At 72.2% G+C, this 12,111-nt stretch overlaps 3 protein-coding genes across 5 annotated transcripts; all 3 read right to left on the bottom strand.

Annotated features, from left to right (window-relative positions):
- Positions 1–82: 82 nt before the first annotated feature.
- MRPL9 (mitochondrial ribosomal protein L9) lies at positions 83–3,212 on the bottom strand. Its single transcript, XM_087772538.1, has 7 exons — positions 3,079–3,212; positions 2,746–2,905; positions 2,312–2,436; positions 1,971–2,021; positions 1,583–1,684; positions 1,068–1,151; positions 83–419 (listed from the first exon to the last, which is right to left on the bottom strand). The coding sequence occupies exons 1-7, from the start codon at positions 3,157–3,159 to the stop codon at positions 288–290; spliced, it is 735 nt and encodes a 244-aa protein (XP_087628664.1). The 5' UTR covers positions 3,160–3,212; the 3' UTR covers positions 83–287.
- A 265-nt stretch (positions 3,213–3,477) lies between these two features.
- Positions 3,478–7,179, bottom strand: TDRKH (tudor and KH domain containing). Of its 2 annotated transcripts, XM_087772166.1 has the most exons (12): positions 7,058–7,179; positions 6,632–6,767; positions 6,260–6,366; positions 5,947–6,136; positions 5,573–5,712; positions 5,214–5,499; positions 4,663–4,829; positions 4,407–4,579; positions 4,265–4,329; positions 4,001–4,152; positions 3,848–3,928; positions 3,478–3,737 (listed from the first exon to the last, which is right to left on the bottom strand). In XM_087772166.1, the coding sequence occupies exons 2-12, from the start codon at positions 6,753–6,755 to the stop codon at positions 3,648–3,650; spliced, it is 1,575 nt and encodes a 524-aa protein (XP_087628292.1). In that variant the 5' UTR covers positions 6,756–6,767; positions 7,058–7,179; the 3' UTR covers positions 3,478–3,647. The 2 variants fall into 2 exon arrangements, with proteins under 2 accessions (XP_087628292.1, XP_087628293.1); XM_087772167.1 differs by lacking the exon at positions 7,058–7,179 and having other exon boundaries at positions 6,649–6,767.
- Positions 7,180–7,680: 501 nt separating this feature from the next.
- RORC (RAR related orphan receptor C) lies at positions 7,681–11,498 on the bottom strand. Of its 2 annotated transcripts, none has more exons than XM_087772034.1 (7): positions 10,953–11,498; positions 10,605–10,726; positions 10,310–10,442; positions 9,635–9,811; positions 9,453–9,563; positions 8,521–8,630; positions 7,681–8,377 (listed from the first exon to the last, which is right to left on the bottom strand). In XM_087772034.1, exons 1-7 carry the CDS (start codon positions 11,377–11,379, stop codon positions 8,219–8,221), a joined length of 1,239 nt encoding a protein of 412 aa, XP_087628160.1. In that variant the 5' UTR covers positions 11,380–11,498; the 3' UTR covers positions 7,681–8,218. The 2 variants fall into 2 exon arrangements, with proteins under 2 accessions (XP_087628160.1, XP_087628161.1); XM_087772035.1 differs by having other exon boundaries at positions 9,635–9,742.
- Positions 11,499–12,111: the final 613 nt, after the last annotated feature.

Raw genomic sequence — 12,111 nt, 5'->3', positions numbered from 1 at the left:
CCAGGGAGCCAGACACCCCACACCACGTCTCCCACCCCCCGTGTCCCACCCCCGCCCCGGAGGGGACCCCACCACGCTCCGAGCCACGCCGAGCCCTTTATTGGGTGCAGCCGTGCCGGCAGCGCCGGCGGGGAGCAGGGGGGCGCGCAGGAACAGCCCCCCTGCCCCGTGACAGACCAGTCCGGGGGGGGAACCCCCGCAAGTCCATGCCGGGGAACCCCCCCCCCATTCCCCCAGCGCCTACCGGTACCAAACCGGCGCCGGGCCCGCGCCGGGGCCCCCCCAGCTCAGAGCAGAGCCTCCCGCTGCGCCGCCAGCTGCGCCTGCTGCTGCGCCAGCCAGTGCTTGTAGCGCTTGGTCTTGGGCCGCAGGAACTTCACCACCGCCATGGGCACCCGGACGGTCTCCAGCCCGTTCACCTGCGGCACGGGAGGGGGGTCACGGCCGGGGAACCCCCCCGTGTCCCCCCGCGTCCCCCAGGGAGCGGCCGCCGGGCTCCTGCTCGCGGCTGCTCTCGCTTCTCTCCCCCGTCCCGCGCCCACGGTAGCTCCATCCCTAAATCCCGGTGGGATCTGAGCTCGGGGAAGGAGCAGGGGAAAGCTGGGAAGAGGGAGGGTGGCGGAGTGCCCTCGCCCCTTCTCTTCCCCGCTTGCCGCGGGAATGCAGCGCAGTGAATGAAGCGGGAGCCTCCGCCGAGGCGGCTGGTGGCGGTGACACGGATTCGGAGCGGCGGGAGGCGGTTTTGGAGCCGGCTCCGCTCCCTGGAGGGGCTGGGAAGGACAAAAGATGAATGGCGGCGGGCGAGGAGACGCCCTCATCTATCTAGGTCGCGGGGATGGGGTTTTTCATTGCTTTTTTTTTTTTTTTTTTAAGTAAAGTATTTCCGCTCCTCACACGCCAGCCTGGGCCAGAGACTGGGCACCGCCGGCTCGGCTCTGGGTGTCTCTGGTGTGGGCGAGACCCCCGGCGTGGGACCCCCGCGGGGGTGGAGGGGTGCGGAGAAGGGAAGCGAGGCCGCGGAGCCGGGAGGGCGGCGGGGAGGGGGCACCGAGGGGCCGCTCGCTCACCGTCACGTCGCACCAGTACTCGCCCCACCTGGTGATGGGCTCCTCCGGCAGCTTCAGCGCGTGGGGAGGGACGAAAACCCGCAGCTGGGAAACAAAACGAGGGCAGGAGTGAAGGCCGGGGAGGGGGGCAGCCCCCCGGCTCCCCAGCCCCTTACTGCGCCCCCGGCGCGGCGCGGGCAGGGCTGCCAGGCCCCGAGCCACCCGCGGGGCTCCCTGGCTCCCGCCGTGCCGCGGGGGGGGCAGCCTCATCTCCCCCTTTGCCATCTCCCTTTCTTAATCCCCTTAAGGGCTTAGGGCCTCCGCTGAGCCGCTCTCGGCACGCGCCTCGGCTGAGCCCCAAACCAGCCACGGAGCCGCCGCTGGCTCCCCAACCCCAGCTAAACCCCTTCGGCCACGTCCCCCGGGATCCGGGCCCCCACGACCGACTCCCGCGGCCCCGCTCGCTCCCGGCAGCGGCACAGAGCTTCTGGCCGGCACGGAGCCGGCTCCGGGCAACGCCGGCGAGAACCACTCACGTTTTTGAGGAAGTGGCGAGCCACGATTTCGTTGTTCAGCTCCCACTTGACGTTGTTTTTCATGCCCACCTCGAGGCGGCAGCTCTTGAGGAACCTGATGGTCTGTGAGGGCGGGGAGGAAGGTGTCGGGGGCAGAGGGGAGAGGGCTGCGCTCCCGACGCTCCGGCTGGGAAGTCGGCGAGGTCCCGAGGGGCTTGGGAGGGGGGCACGGGGCTGCCCCGGCCCTCAACCCGCACCGGGAAGCGCACACGTGCAGGCAGCTGCCTGCTCCGGCCGCAGCCGGAGGGAGGGCGACCTGGCCAAGAGGCACCGGCGGAGGCTTTGCGCTGTCCGGGACTCAGGGATTTCTCGGGAACAACTCCGGACTGGCTGGTGCCCCCCCACTCACCTTCTCCCCGCTCTGGGTCTGGAGCACCTCCAGCTTCCCTTCCTGGCGCAGCTGCAAGGAAAAGGGATCGAGGGGAATAAACGAAGGGAAGGCTCGGCGACGTCGCGTGCCGGGCAGCCTGCCGGCACGCTGCCGGGGCTCATCGTGGTGCCGTACTTGTAAGGCGATCGGCAGATCTCACCCCACAAAACCACAAACGCGCGGGTGGAGGGAGACAGGGACGATCCCAAAGAGCAACCGACCCTTTGAAACCGCAATCGCCGCTCCTTCCGTAGGATCTCCCGATTTCAACACGTGGACGGGCTAAAAACGCCCGGGGAACCCCCTCCGCGCCGACTCACCTTCTTCTCCTCCTCAAACATCTTTCTGTTCTCCGGCGACGCGTAGACAGCCAGCCCCTGCGGCAGCAGCTTGTTGCGACCCAGGTGTTTCTTGACGCTGACCACGTCTCCCCGGTTCCCCAAATCTGCGAGGAGAGGGGCGAGAGGAGAGGCGACGCTGGGGGGGGGGGGGGGGGGGGCGCCAGCCCCCCAGCCCCCGCGGCAGCTCTGCGGTCCCCTCTGACGGAGGTTTAAAAAAAAAAAAAGACCCAAAAGGCCATAAATTATTGGTTTCGGGGCTCTGCAGCCCCGCATCCTCCCGCAGCCCGAGGGATGAATCCCTGCCGCCGCCGGACCGTTGGAAACGGGACCCAACGGGGGGATCCCCGCTCCCCCCTGCGCGGGCGGGGGCAAAGCGGGACAGAAGCGGGGTTAAGGCCCGGAAGGGGACGTACCCTCCACCGACTGGGTGAGGATCAGCTCCAGCTCCGCCTTGGGCAGGTGCTTGGTGTCCTCCAGCAGCCGGTAGACGCGGTGCCTGCGGGGGTGCAGGCGCGGCTGCCGCCCCTCTTTGCTGAGCGGGACCTGCCACCACCGCTCCACCACCACCGTCCCCTGCCGCGGGAGCCAGGGCTCAGCCCCGAGCCCGGCCCCCCGGCCCGGGTGCGCGGGGAATACGCGCCTACGCACCCTACACCCCCCCGGCGCCCCAACAGCCGCCCCCGCCGCCCTCACGGACACCCCGGTACCGCCCCCCCCGGCGCCGCGGCACCCCCGGCGCCCCTCACCCGGCCGTGGCTGAGGCTCAGGGCCCGGCTCGCCGCCCGCAGCAGCAGGCCGCAGCCCCCCGCCGCCCCCCGGCCCAACATGGCGGCCCCCGCGCCGCTCCCGGCGCCGCCCGAGGACCCCGCGGGGCTGCCCGCCGCGCGCCTGCGCCGCCCGAGGACCCCGCGCAGGCCCCCGCCGCGCGCCTGCGCCACCGGCGCCGGTCCCGGCGCCCGAGGACCCCACCGGGGGCTGCCCGCCGCGCGCCTGCGCCCAGTGCTCCCAGTCGGGAGCCCAGTAACCCCAGTTCCCCGCCCCCCCCGTACCCCAGACCCCCCCATGGCCTCCCGTCAGGAGCGTCGGGATCCCGAGCAGCCTCCCGGGAAACCGGGGCCCCGTCCCGGCAGGGAGCGGAGAGGGACGGCGGTGAATTCCTCTTTATTGAATCCCGACCCCAAAACCGTTCTTGCCCCGGGCTGGGGGGGAAACAGCCCGAGGGCAACCGGGAACGGGGAGACGGGGCACGAGCGGCGACGGCAGCAGCCCCTCGCCCTCCCAGAGCTCCGCAGGGGCGATGCCGCTGGCGGGGCCGTCAGCGGGAGCTCCCCTCCGTCAGGACGGCAGCGTCGCCGCAGGCACCGGGACTTTGCCGGGGCTCCGGGGAGGCGCAGGCAACGTCCTCCTGCGCCGGGAAGAGCGAAGTCAGGCACCGTCCCCGGCGACGCCGGGAAGGAACCGTCCCCCGGTAGCAGGGCCGGCTCCCGCCCCCGTCCCGTGCCTGCTCCCGCTCACCGGCGTCTCCGCCGCAGCCTCCTCCCGGGGCCAGGGCACGGCGTGGCCCAGCCGCACCAGCTCCGCCCCGACATCCAGGCTCTGCGGGGAGAGCGGAGGGGTCGGGGCGCAGCCGAGGGAGCCGGGGCTCCCGGGAGCACGGCGGGGACTCACCTGCCCGTGGCGGAGGTCGTAGAGCCTGACGTTGGGCCGGGTGCCCAGCCCCGACTGGACGTAACTGGAAATTTTGGCCACCAGCGGTTCCCAGGCGGCGCAGTGGGTGAGGCGGTCGAAGGCGTCCAGGGCCGCCTCTTCCCACCCGGCGCCTGCGGAGAGGATTAACGGGGTCAGCGGGGCCCGGGCCGGGAGCGGCCGACGCCGGCGGCGTCCGCGGAGAAGGGACGCAGCCGACCCCAGCCCCCCACGGTCCCCGCTCACCGGCGGGCGCGACGCCGGCCAGGCTGCACTCGATGGCCTGGAAGGGCAGGCTCAGGAAGTCGCTCCTGCCGGGGAGAGAAAGCCAGCGTGAGGGCGCGCTGCCCCGCCGCAAACCAGCCCCCAGGCGAGGCCCCGCGCTCACCGCAGGGCCCGCAGCGCCTCGCGGGGGGCCTCCCCGTTGTCCCCAAAATCCACATAGTAAAGGTCAAGGTTGCCGTTCTCCAGGGTGCCCAGGACGCGGGCTCGGTACCAGTCGCTGCTGTCCCCATAGGGAGCGGCCACGATGTCCCCTGCCTGGGCGCTGGCGAGCTCTGCCTGGGGGGGACAGGGCGGGTGACGGCCCCGGGAGAGGTGAGGGGAGCAGGGGGACGGGCGGGCGGCGCCCGGCGGGGCCTCACCGCGCAGCCGCTGCTCTGGTAGTACAGCCGCATCTCGGTGGTCAGCTTGTCCAGCTGCAGGCTGCGGTGGCCGATGATCTGGATCCAGAAGTGGCTGGGGTTTTCCGCGGCCGAGACATAAACTTCCAGGTGCTCGTCGGCGTGGAAGCTGAAATCGGGGCTGGGAACTACGGGCGAAGCGTGGGGAGCCCCGGTGAGGGCCGGTGAGGGCGGCCGAGGGGGACCCCAGCCTCCCGCGGAGTCGGGGAGAGGCAGGCCTTTGGATCCCGCTCGCGGGGACGCGTCTGGGCCCACCCGCAGGACAAATGGCTCCGGAAAGGGCCCGGGAGGCAGCCGAGCTGCCCTGCCCGGCCTCGGCTCCGGCCACGCCAGCACATGGAGCGGAGACAGAGGGAGCGAGCCTGGGGAAGCCGCAGGCAACCCGGGGTGACCCAGCGCCATGGAAATGGCTCCCGACGCCCTGCAGCCCCCGAGGGACCCCAGCAAACACATCCCCCCCAAAGTGTGGTTTTCCCCTCGCACCCTGGGGACGATGCAAACGCTTCTCTCACCCTCAAATTTCGGCACCGCTGCGTCAGGCCCTGCCGCCGGCTCCTCCAGCTCCTCACTCTCATCCTCCAGCTCCTCCGCCTCCTCAAAGGGAGCCCGGCCCAGGAGCGAGCCCTCGCCCCAGGACGAGCCCCCGTCCTCTTCCCCGTGCTCCGGCGCCCCGTTGGGGAGTGGCTCCGGCTCCTGTCGGCTGCCCAGGGGCTGCTTGCGCTGGCACCGCATCGCCGTCGACTGGGCCAGCTCCTTCCGGAAGGCGTCGTCTTCCATCAGCTTCTCCATGATGAGTTTCTTGGGGGGGGGAAGAGGAGAGGGTTGGGCTGGGGGGCCGAGCCGACCCCCTGCCCCGCTGCCTCCCGCTCACCTTGGCAGCCGCCACCTCCTTCCGCGTCCCCGAGAGCTGGATGACCCTGACGGGGGCCAGGCCGGCGTCGGCCTCGCGCTCGCAGAGCACTTTGGCCCCCGAGCTGCGGCAGATGCCCCGCACCGTCTCGCCGCCCCGGCCTGCGGGAGACAGGGGAAAGCCCCAGGAAACCGAGGCAGAGCAGACTCAGAGCAGGAGCCAACCTCCATCCTGCAGGGAACCCTTGCAGCCCTCCTGCCCCGACCCGCTCACGCCGTCGTGGCTTTTGAGGGCAATTGTGCCGCCGCAGACACCAAGAGGGTCAGTTTGTGACACTTCCCGCTGTCCCCTGCCTCCCCAGGGGGGGTGGAAGGGCCCCGGGGGAGCAGAGGTACCGATAATCCTGCCGACAGCTGTCTGGGGCACGCAGAGCTGCTCCGACACCGGGGCGCTCTCCGTCACGATCTGGTGGACGGCGGCTTTCGCCCGGCAGACTTGGCCGGGGGAGCCCGAGATCAGCAGCACCGTCTCCTCGCCCTCGTCCTCTCTCTCCACGTCGATGCGAGCCCCCGTCTCTTGGCTTAGCTGCGGGCACAGGGCAGGGGGGACCAGCCCCCACGCTGCCATTTACTGGGGCTCCCAGTAAACGTCCCGCAGGAGCGACCTGGCCCTTTCCCGTCACCCCCGTGAGCCTCTGGCATCACTTACCTTTTTGATAGTGGCTCCCTTCCGGCCGATGATGGATTTCACGGCCGCCCGGGGGACTCGCACCTCCATTTCCAGCTCCTCATCTCCCACGAAGGTCAGGCGCTCCTCTGAGGGCAGAGCGGCAGGGTGACGGCAGCGGGTCCCCACAGCCACCGCCATCCCGGGGGGGTTACAAACAGCACCAGGGAGACTCAAAGCGGGCGAAGCTACTCCAACAGCCTCCCCGGCCCCAGGGAGGGGGCCCACCAGCTCTGGAAATTCCAGGGGCACGTCTGGGGAAGGCGAGGGGAGGTCGGGGCAGGGGGAGGCAGCTGAAGGCCCAAGCCCACACGTGGGAAGGGTGGGAGCGACACGGGGGGCCGCGACACCCACCTCGGCTCTCCCGGTACCTGCGGTACAGGATGTAGAGGACGGCGGCGCCGGCCGGGATCCCCAGGACCACCGCGGCTTTCTGCGGCGGCGTCAGGCTGCTCCAGTAACCCCGCTCCGCCGTCATCTTCCCCGCGGCCTGAGGAAGGAGAGGCTTTACCGGGAGAGCCAGGCCCCAGGCCGGGCCCCCCCCGCACCGAGGCACCCTCCGCCGCCCCCGCTCCCGCTGCAGAGGGCTCGGCCACCCGCGGAGCAGGCGCTCAGGCCCGAGCCCGCCTCGGCCTCGGCCTCGGCCCCGGCCCCGGTCCCGGTCCCGGTCCCGCCGGAACAAGGCCGCGGCTCCCCGGCAGAGGAGCCGCCGCAGCGGGTGGGCACCGACCTCCCCCCCGACCCGCGGCCCCGCCGCTTCCCGGGGCGGCCTCAAGCTACCTGGGGAGCCCGGTCGCGGCGGTGCAGCGCCCGGGTACCGGCTCCGAGCGGAGCCCCGGGCCCGGCGCCCCCCGGTCCCCCCGCGCCCCCCGAGCCGCCGCCGCCTTACGCGCCCAGCCGCCGCTAGCCCCGCCCCCTCCCGTCGCGCTCCAATCACAGCGCCGCTCCTCCCCGCCCCACCAATCACCGTGAAGGGGCGGTGGCCAATCCCCGGACGGCCTCCCAGGGGAGGGGGAGGGAGGAGAGGGGCGAGGGGGCGGGGCACAGCACTGGCCTGGGAATAAAGCGGCCAATCCGCGCCGCGCCGTCGCCGGATGGAGCCAATCAGCGAGCAGCAGAGGGGGGCTCGGGCCCGCCCTGAGCGGGGAGTGACGGGCGGGGGGTCCCGTCAGCGAGCGCGGGGGAGGCTTTGCCCCGCCCCGCGATGCTCCGCGTGGCGTGGCCGTGGGGTCCCGGGAGGCGGGGCGGGGCTCACGCTGTGTCCGCCGCACCCGGTGTCACCGGGGCCACGCCCGTCACCCCGTCACCCCCGTCACCCCCGTCACGCCCTGTCACCCCCCTGTCACCCCCCTGTCCCCCCGTGACGCAGCCCACGGACACGCTGTCCCCCCAAATGCCTTTATTCCGCCCCGGTACAGCCGCGGCCCCGGCCGGGCCCCCCCCCACACCGGGAGACCCGTGGGGGGCCCACGCGGGAGCCTGCGGCCCTGGGGAGCACGGGGGCACCCACAGGCGGTGGAGCCCCGCCGGGTGACGGAGCCTCCTCGGTGACGGAGCCCCGCCGGGTGACGGAGCGTCAGTGGGTGACAGGCCATCGCCGGGTGACGGAGCATCACTGTGTGATGGAGTGTCACTGGGCGACGAAGCTCCTCTGGGTGACGGCGCATCACCAGGTGACAGACCATCACTGGGTGACAAAGCCCTGTTGGGTGACAGGGCATCGCCGGGTGATGGATCCTCCTTGCGCGACGGAGCATCGCCGGGTGACAGAGCGTCGCTGGGCGCCGGAGCCCCTCGGGGTGTTGGATCCTCCGGTGCAGGTGTCCCCGGCCGGGGGAGCACCCGTGGGTGCCGGCGCTCCCCGCCGCCCCCGGCCGCGGGCAGGCGGGAGGCAGGGGGAGGGCAGGGCGAGGCCCCCGGTGCCCGGCCCGCGGCGGGGGCTCAGCGGGCGCTGCCGGGGGCCTCGGCCTCGGAAGCGAAGAGCTCGCGGTAGAGCGGGGGGAAGGCGGCGTGCAGCACCCCGGGGTGCAGGCGGCGGAAGGCCTGGAGCTGCTCCACGTGCTGCGAGCACAGCGCCCGCAGGCGCCCCGGCGGCGGCAGCTGCCCGCGGGGACACGCGGCCGTCACACGCCTGCCGCGCGGGGCGACGCAGGCCGCGCGGGCCGCCCCACGCCCCGGCGTGACCCCCTGCCCGTGGCAGACCCCCCGCCCTGCGGACCCCCCCCGGTCCCCCCGCGCCGCACCCTGGCCAGGAGCCCCTCGCGGTGCGTCCGGCGCAGCAGGAGGCGGAAGGCGACTTCCAGGTGTCCCTGCAGCCGCGCCACCTTCGCCTGCTCCTGCAGCCACGGCCGGTCTGGGGACAGGGGACAGGGGACATGGCCGGTGGCGTGGGGATGGGGACGGGACGGGGACAGGGATGGGGATGGAAAAGGATGGGGACGGGGATGGGATGGGCACAGGGACAAGGATGGGATGGGGACAGGGATGGGATGGGATGGGCACAGGGACAGGATGGGGACAGGGACGGGGATGGAAAAGGATGGGGACGGGGATGGGATGGGCACAGGGACAAGGATGGGATGGGGACAGGGATGGGATGGGATGGGATGGGCATGGGGACAGGGATGGGGATGGAAAAGGATGGGGACAGGGATGGGATGAGGATGGGCACAGGGACAGGATGGGGACAGGGACGGGGATGGAAAAGGATGGGGACGGGGATGGGATGAGGATGAGGATGGGGACAGAGATGGGATGGGCACAGGGACAGGATGGGGACAGGGATGGGATGGGACTGGCACGAGGATGGGGACAGGATGGGCACGGGGACAGGGATGGGAAAGGACAAGGATGGGCACAAGGACGGGATGAGGATGGAGATGGGGACAAGGACAGGGATGGCAATGGGGAGAGACGGGACCGTGGCAGGACGGGATGCAGATGGGGACAAGGTGGGGACCACAACAGGACAGGGACAGGGCTGGGGACAGGGTGGGGACACCACAGGGACGGGGGGGGGGGGCAGCAGAGGCCAGCTGAGGACACCCAACCCCAGCAGCTGCTTTAGGAGAAAACCACAGGGTTTTGGGTTCCTGCAGGGCCGGGGAGGGAAACTGAGGCACGGGGGGACACGGGGGGACGCGGGGGGACGCGGGGGGACATGGGGCCCCCTCACTGGAGTTGATGAGGACGAGGGCGCTGAAGAAGGCCACCTCGCTCTCCGAGAAGTGCAGAGCGCAGAGGCTCTGGGCGAAGTCAAAGATGGAGCTGATGAGCTCATGGCAGCCTGCGGGGAGCCCTCGTCACCGCGTGTCCCCACGTGTCCCCCCCCACGTCCCCCCGTGTCCCCAGCCCTACCCAGGGATCGGAAGAGCTCGGCGCCAGCGTACTTGCCCTCGAAGAAGACGGTCCGGTTGTCGGAGTTGAAGGCTCGGCACATGCGCACCAGCACCACCTCCATGGCGCCTGCCACCGCCCGGCAGCGGGACAGGGACGGGGACGGTGGCACCAGGGACACGGGGCCCCGCGGTGCCACTGCTGGGCGTTGGGTCGGTGCCCAGTGGCACCAGCCCTGGGGGCCGTCACCTCCCCGGTGGGGTCGGGGTGGCCCCTGGGGACTGTCACCTCCCCGGTGGGATCCACGGGACTGTCACCTCCCCAGTGTGGTTGGAGTGGCCCCTGGGGACTGTCACCTCCCCGGTGGGACCCACGGGACTGTCACCTCCCTGCTGGGACCAGAGCAGCCCATAGGGACTGCCACCCCGTGATGGGACCACACCATCCCTTGGGGACCGTCACCTCCCAATGGGACCATGGCATCCTGTAGGGACTGTCACCTCCCTGATGGGACCAGAGCATCCCATCGCCCGGGGACACCAGGGCTGGCGAGATGGGGGCAGCAGGGGCTGTGGGGCTGAGGACAGGGGATGTGGTGGCCCCGGGGCTGGGGACAGGGGACGAGGTGGCCCAGGGCTGGGGACAGGGGATGAGGTGGCCCCGGGGCTGGGGACAGGGGACGAGGTGGCCCCGTACCCGCTTTGAGGAGGACGATCTGGTCGTTCTGGCAGAGGTCCATGAAGCCGCGCAGGCGCTTGGCGAACTCCACCACGTACTGGATGGCCTCGGTGATGCGCCCGGCGCAGCGCTGCCACATCTCCTCCATCGGCTGCGGGACCGGCCGTCACCCCCACCCCAAGCCCTCCCCAAGCCCCCGAGAGCGTCCCCATCGCTCCGCACCACGCCGGAGCCCCGGCACCCGGCCCTCGGCATCCTCCGGGTGCCCTGGGACCACCGTGCCCCCTCCCCTGTCCCCACCCGCTGGCCTCACCTTCTTCTGGTAGGCGCAGACCTCCTCGCGGGAGAAGGTGTCCCAGCGCCGGAGCTGCAGGTCCTCGGCGCGGAGCTGGCAGGTCTCCCGGTACGACTTGAGGACGTTCTGGGTGAGGTGCTCTGCGGGGGCACAGGGGACGGGGGCTCGGGGACGGGGACGGGGCAGGCAGCCCTTGCCCATGTCCCCAGTGGGCAAGGTCCCACCACCGCCCAGCACCCGTCAGCAATGGAGCCAGGTCCCACCACCCCAGAGCACCCATGGGTGACGGAGCCAGGTCCCACCACCCCGGAGCACCCGTGGGTGACAGACCCAGCCCCCACGGGCATGCGGCACCCAGCGACTCACCGATCTCCACGCTGGAGGATGTGGGTGACTCCAGGAGGCTGCCGACATCAGGGTGGGGGTAGAGGTCGGGGACATCCCTGTCCCCAACCCTGTCCCTGTCCCCATCCGGGCCCCGCTTGGTCCCCTCCAGCCGCCCCAGCTCCACCGCCGCCGTGGGACCAGCCCTGCCCTCTGTCCCGCCGTGGTGGGCGCCGGGGCACCCCGGGGTGCTGGCGGGGGTCAGTGGGTGGCCCCGGCACCCCGACAGCCCCAGGGGGATGGCGGGTGCCCCCTCGGCCACCCGCTCCTGCTGCCGCTGCTCCAGCTGCTGCTGCACCTCGGCGTGCAGCCGGTCCCGCTGCTTCTTGGACATGCGGCCGAACTTGACGGCTGCGGGGAGAGGCGGCGGCGGCGCTGGGGGACATGCGTGCCACACGCGTGTCTGCATGCGTGTGCAGGCACCGGCCCCGGCTCCCCGCGACCTACATAGCCGTGGCACCGGGGCTTTCCGGCCCCACGCGTGTGTCACGGTGGCCCCCGCCGGCCCGCTTCCTCCGGGCGCACCCACGGCCGCTCTGCTTCCTCCCGGGGACACCGCGGCCCGCCGGGGCGCACCGCCGTCCCCAGGCAGCCGCGGCCCCGGGGGGCACAGCCGGCGGGAACGGGGCCGGGGCTGCACCCAGTTCTGGGGCAGGGGCTGCACCTAGGTACGGGGTTGGGGGTGCACCCGGGTGTGGGGCTGCACCCCGCTGTGGGGAGGGGGCTGCACCCGTGGCCCCGGGGTGGGCACCCACCGTCGCGGGACATGCCGAGGCGCAGGCACTTCTGCAGGCGGCAGTGCTGGCAGCGGTTGCGGCTGGCCCGGTCGATGGGGCAGTTCTGCTGGCGGCTGCAGGCGTAGCTCAGGCTGCTCTGCTGGCTGCGCCGGAAAAAGCCCTGCGCCGGGGGTCACCGCCGTGCTGGCACCCCCGGCCCCCTGCCGGCACCCCCAGCCCCCCCGGCGCCCGGCCCACCTTGCAGCCCTCGCAGGTGATGACACCGTAGTGGATCCCCGAGGATTTGTCCCCACAGATCTTGCAGGGGATCACCTCGATGTGGGCTGCGGGCGGGAGGGACGGGGTGGGCGCCCGCCCCGAGGGCTCCCCCGGGGCTCACCGGGAGCTCACGGCCCCTCCGGGCT

This window comes from Nipponia nippon, unplaced genomic scaffold (assembly GCF_047370975.1).
Source record: "Nipponia nippon isolate SJK-2023a ecotype South Korea unplaced genomic scaffold, ASM4737097v1 scaffold_36, whole genome shotgun sequence".
NCBI classification, from domain to species: Eukaryota; Metazoa; Chordata; class Aves; order Pelecaniformes; family Threskiornithidae; genus Nipponia; species Nipponia nippon.
The sequence above is the reverse complement of the archived record's forward strand: the minus strand, read 5'-3'. Positions and strand labels throughout refer to the sequence as shown.

Bases quoted from the DNA above. Each gene is read 5' to 3' on its own strand.
- MRPL9 (XM_087772538.1), bottom strand. From the start codon at position 3,159: ATGTTGGGCCGGGGGGCGGCGGGGGGCTGCGGCCTGCTGCTGCGGGCG. The intron at 2,906-3,078 runs GTGAGGGGCGCC...CTCCCGCGGCAG, and splicing joins TGAGCCTCAGCCACGGCCGG to GGGACGGTGGTGGTGGAGCG. The intron at 2,437-2,745 runs GTACGTCCCCTT...CTCTCCTCGCAG, and splicing joins CCTCACCCAGTCGGTGGAGG to ATTTGGGGAACCGGGGAGAC.
- TDRKH (XM_087772166.1), bottom strand. From the start codon at position 6,755: ATGACGGCGGAGCGGGGTTACTGGAGCAGCCTGACGCCGCCGCAGAAA. The intron at 5,713-5,946 runs GTACCTCTGCTC...TGTCTCCCGCAG, and splicing joins AGCTGTCGGCAGGATTATCG to GCCGGGGCGGCGAGACGGTG. The intron at 5,500-5,572 runs GTGAGCGGGAGG...CCCCCCCCCAAG, and splicing joins AGGAGGTGGCGGCTGCCAAG to AAACTCATCATGGAGAAGCT.
- RORC (XM_087772034.1), bottom strand. From the start codon at position 11,379: ATGCAGACACGCGTGTGGCACGCATGTCCCCCAGCGCCGCCGCCGCCT. The intron at 9,564-9,634 runs GTAGGGCTGGGG...GGCTCCCCGCAG, and splicing joins CGAGCTCTTCCGATCCCTGG to GCTGCCATGAGCTCATCAGC. The intron at 8,378-8,520 runs GTGCGGCGCGGG...CCCCGCGGGCAG, and splicing joins GCGAGGGGCTCCTGGCCAGG to CTGCCGCCGCCGGGGCGCCT.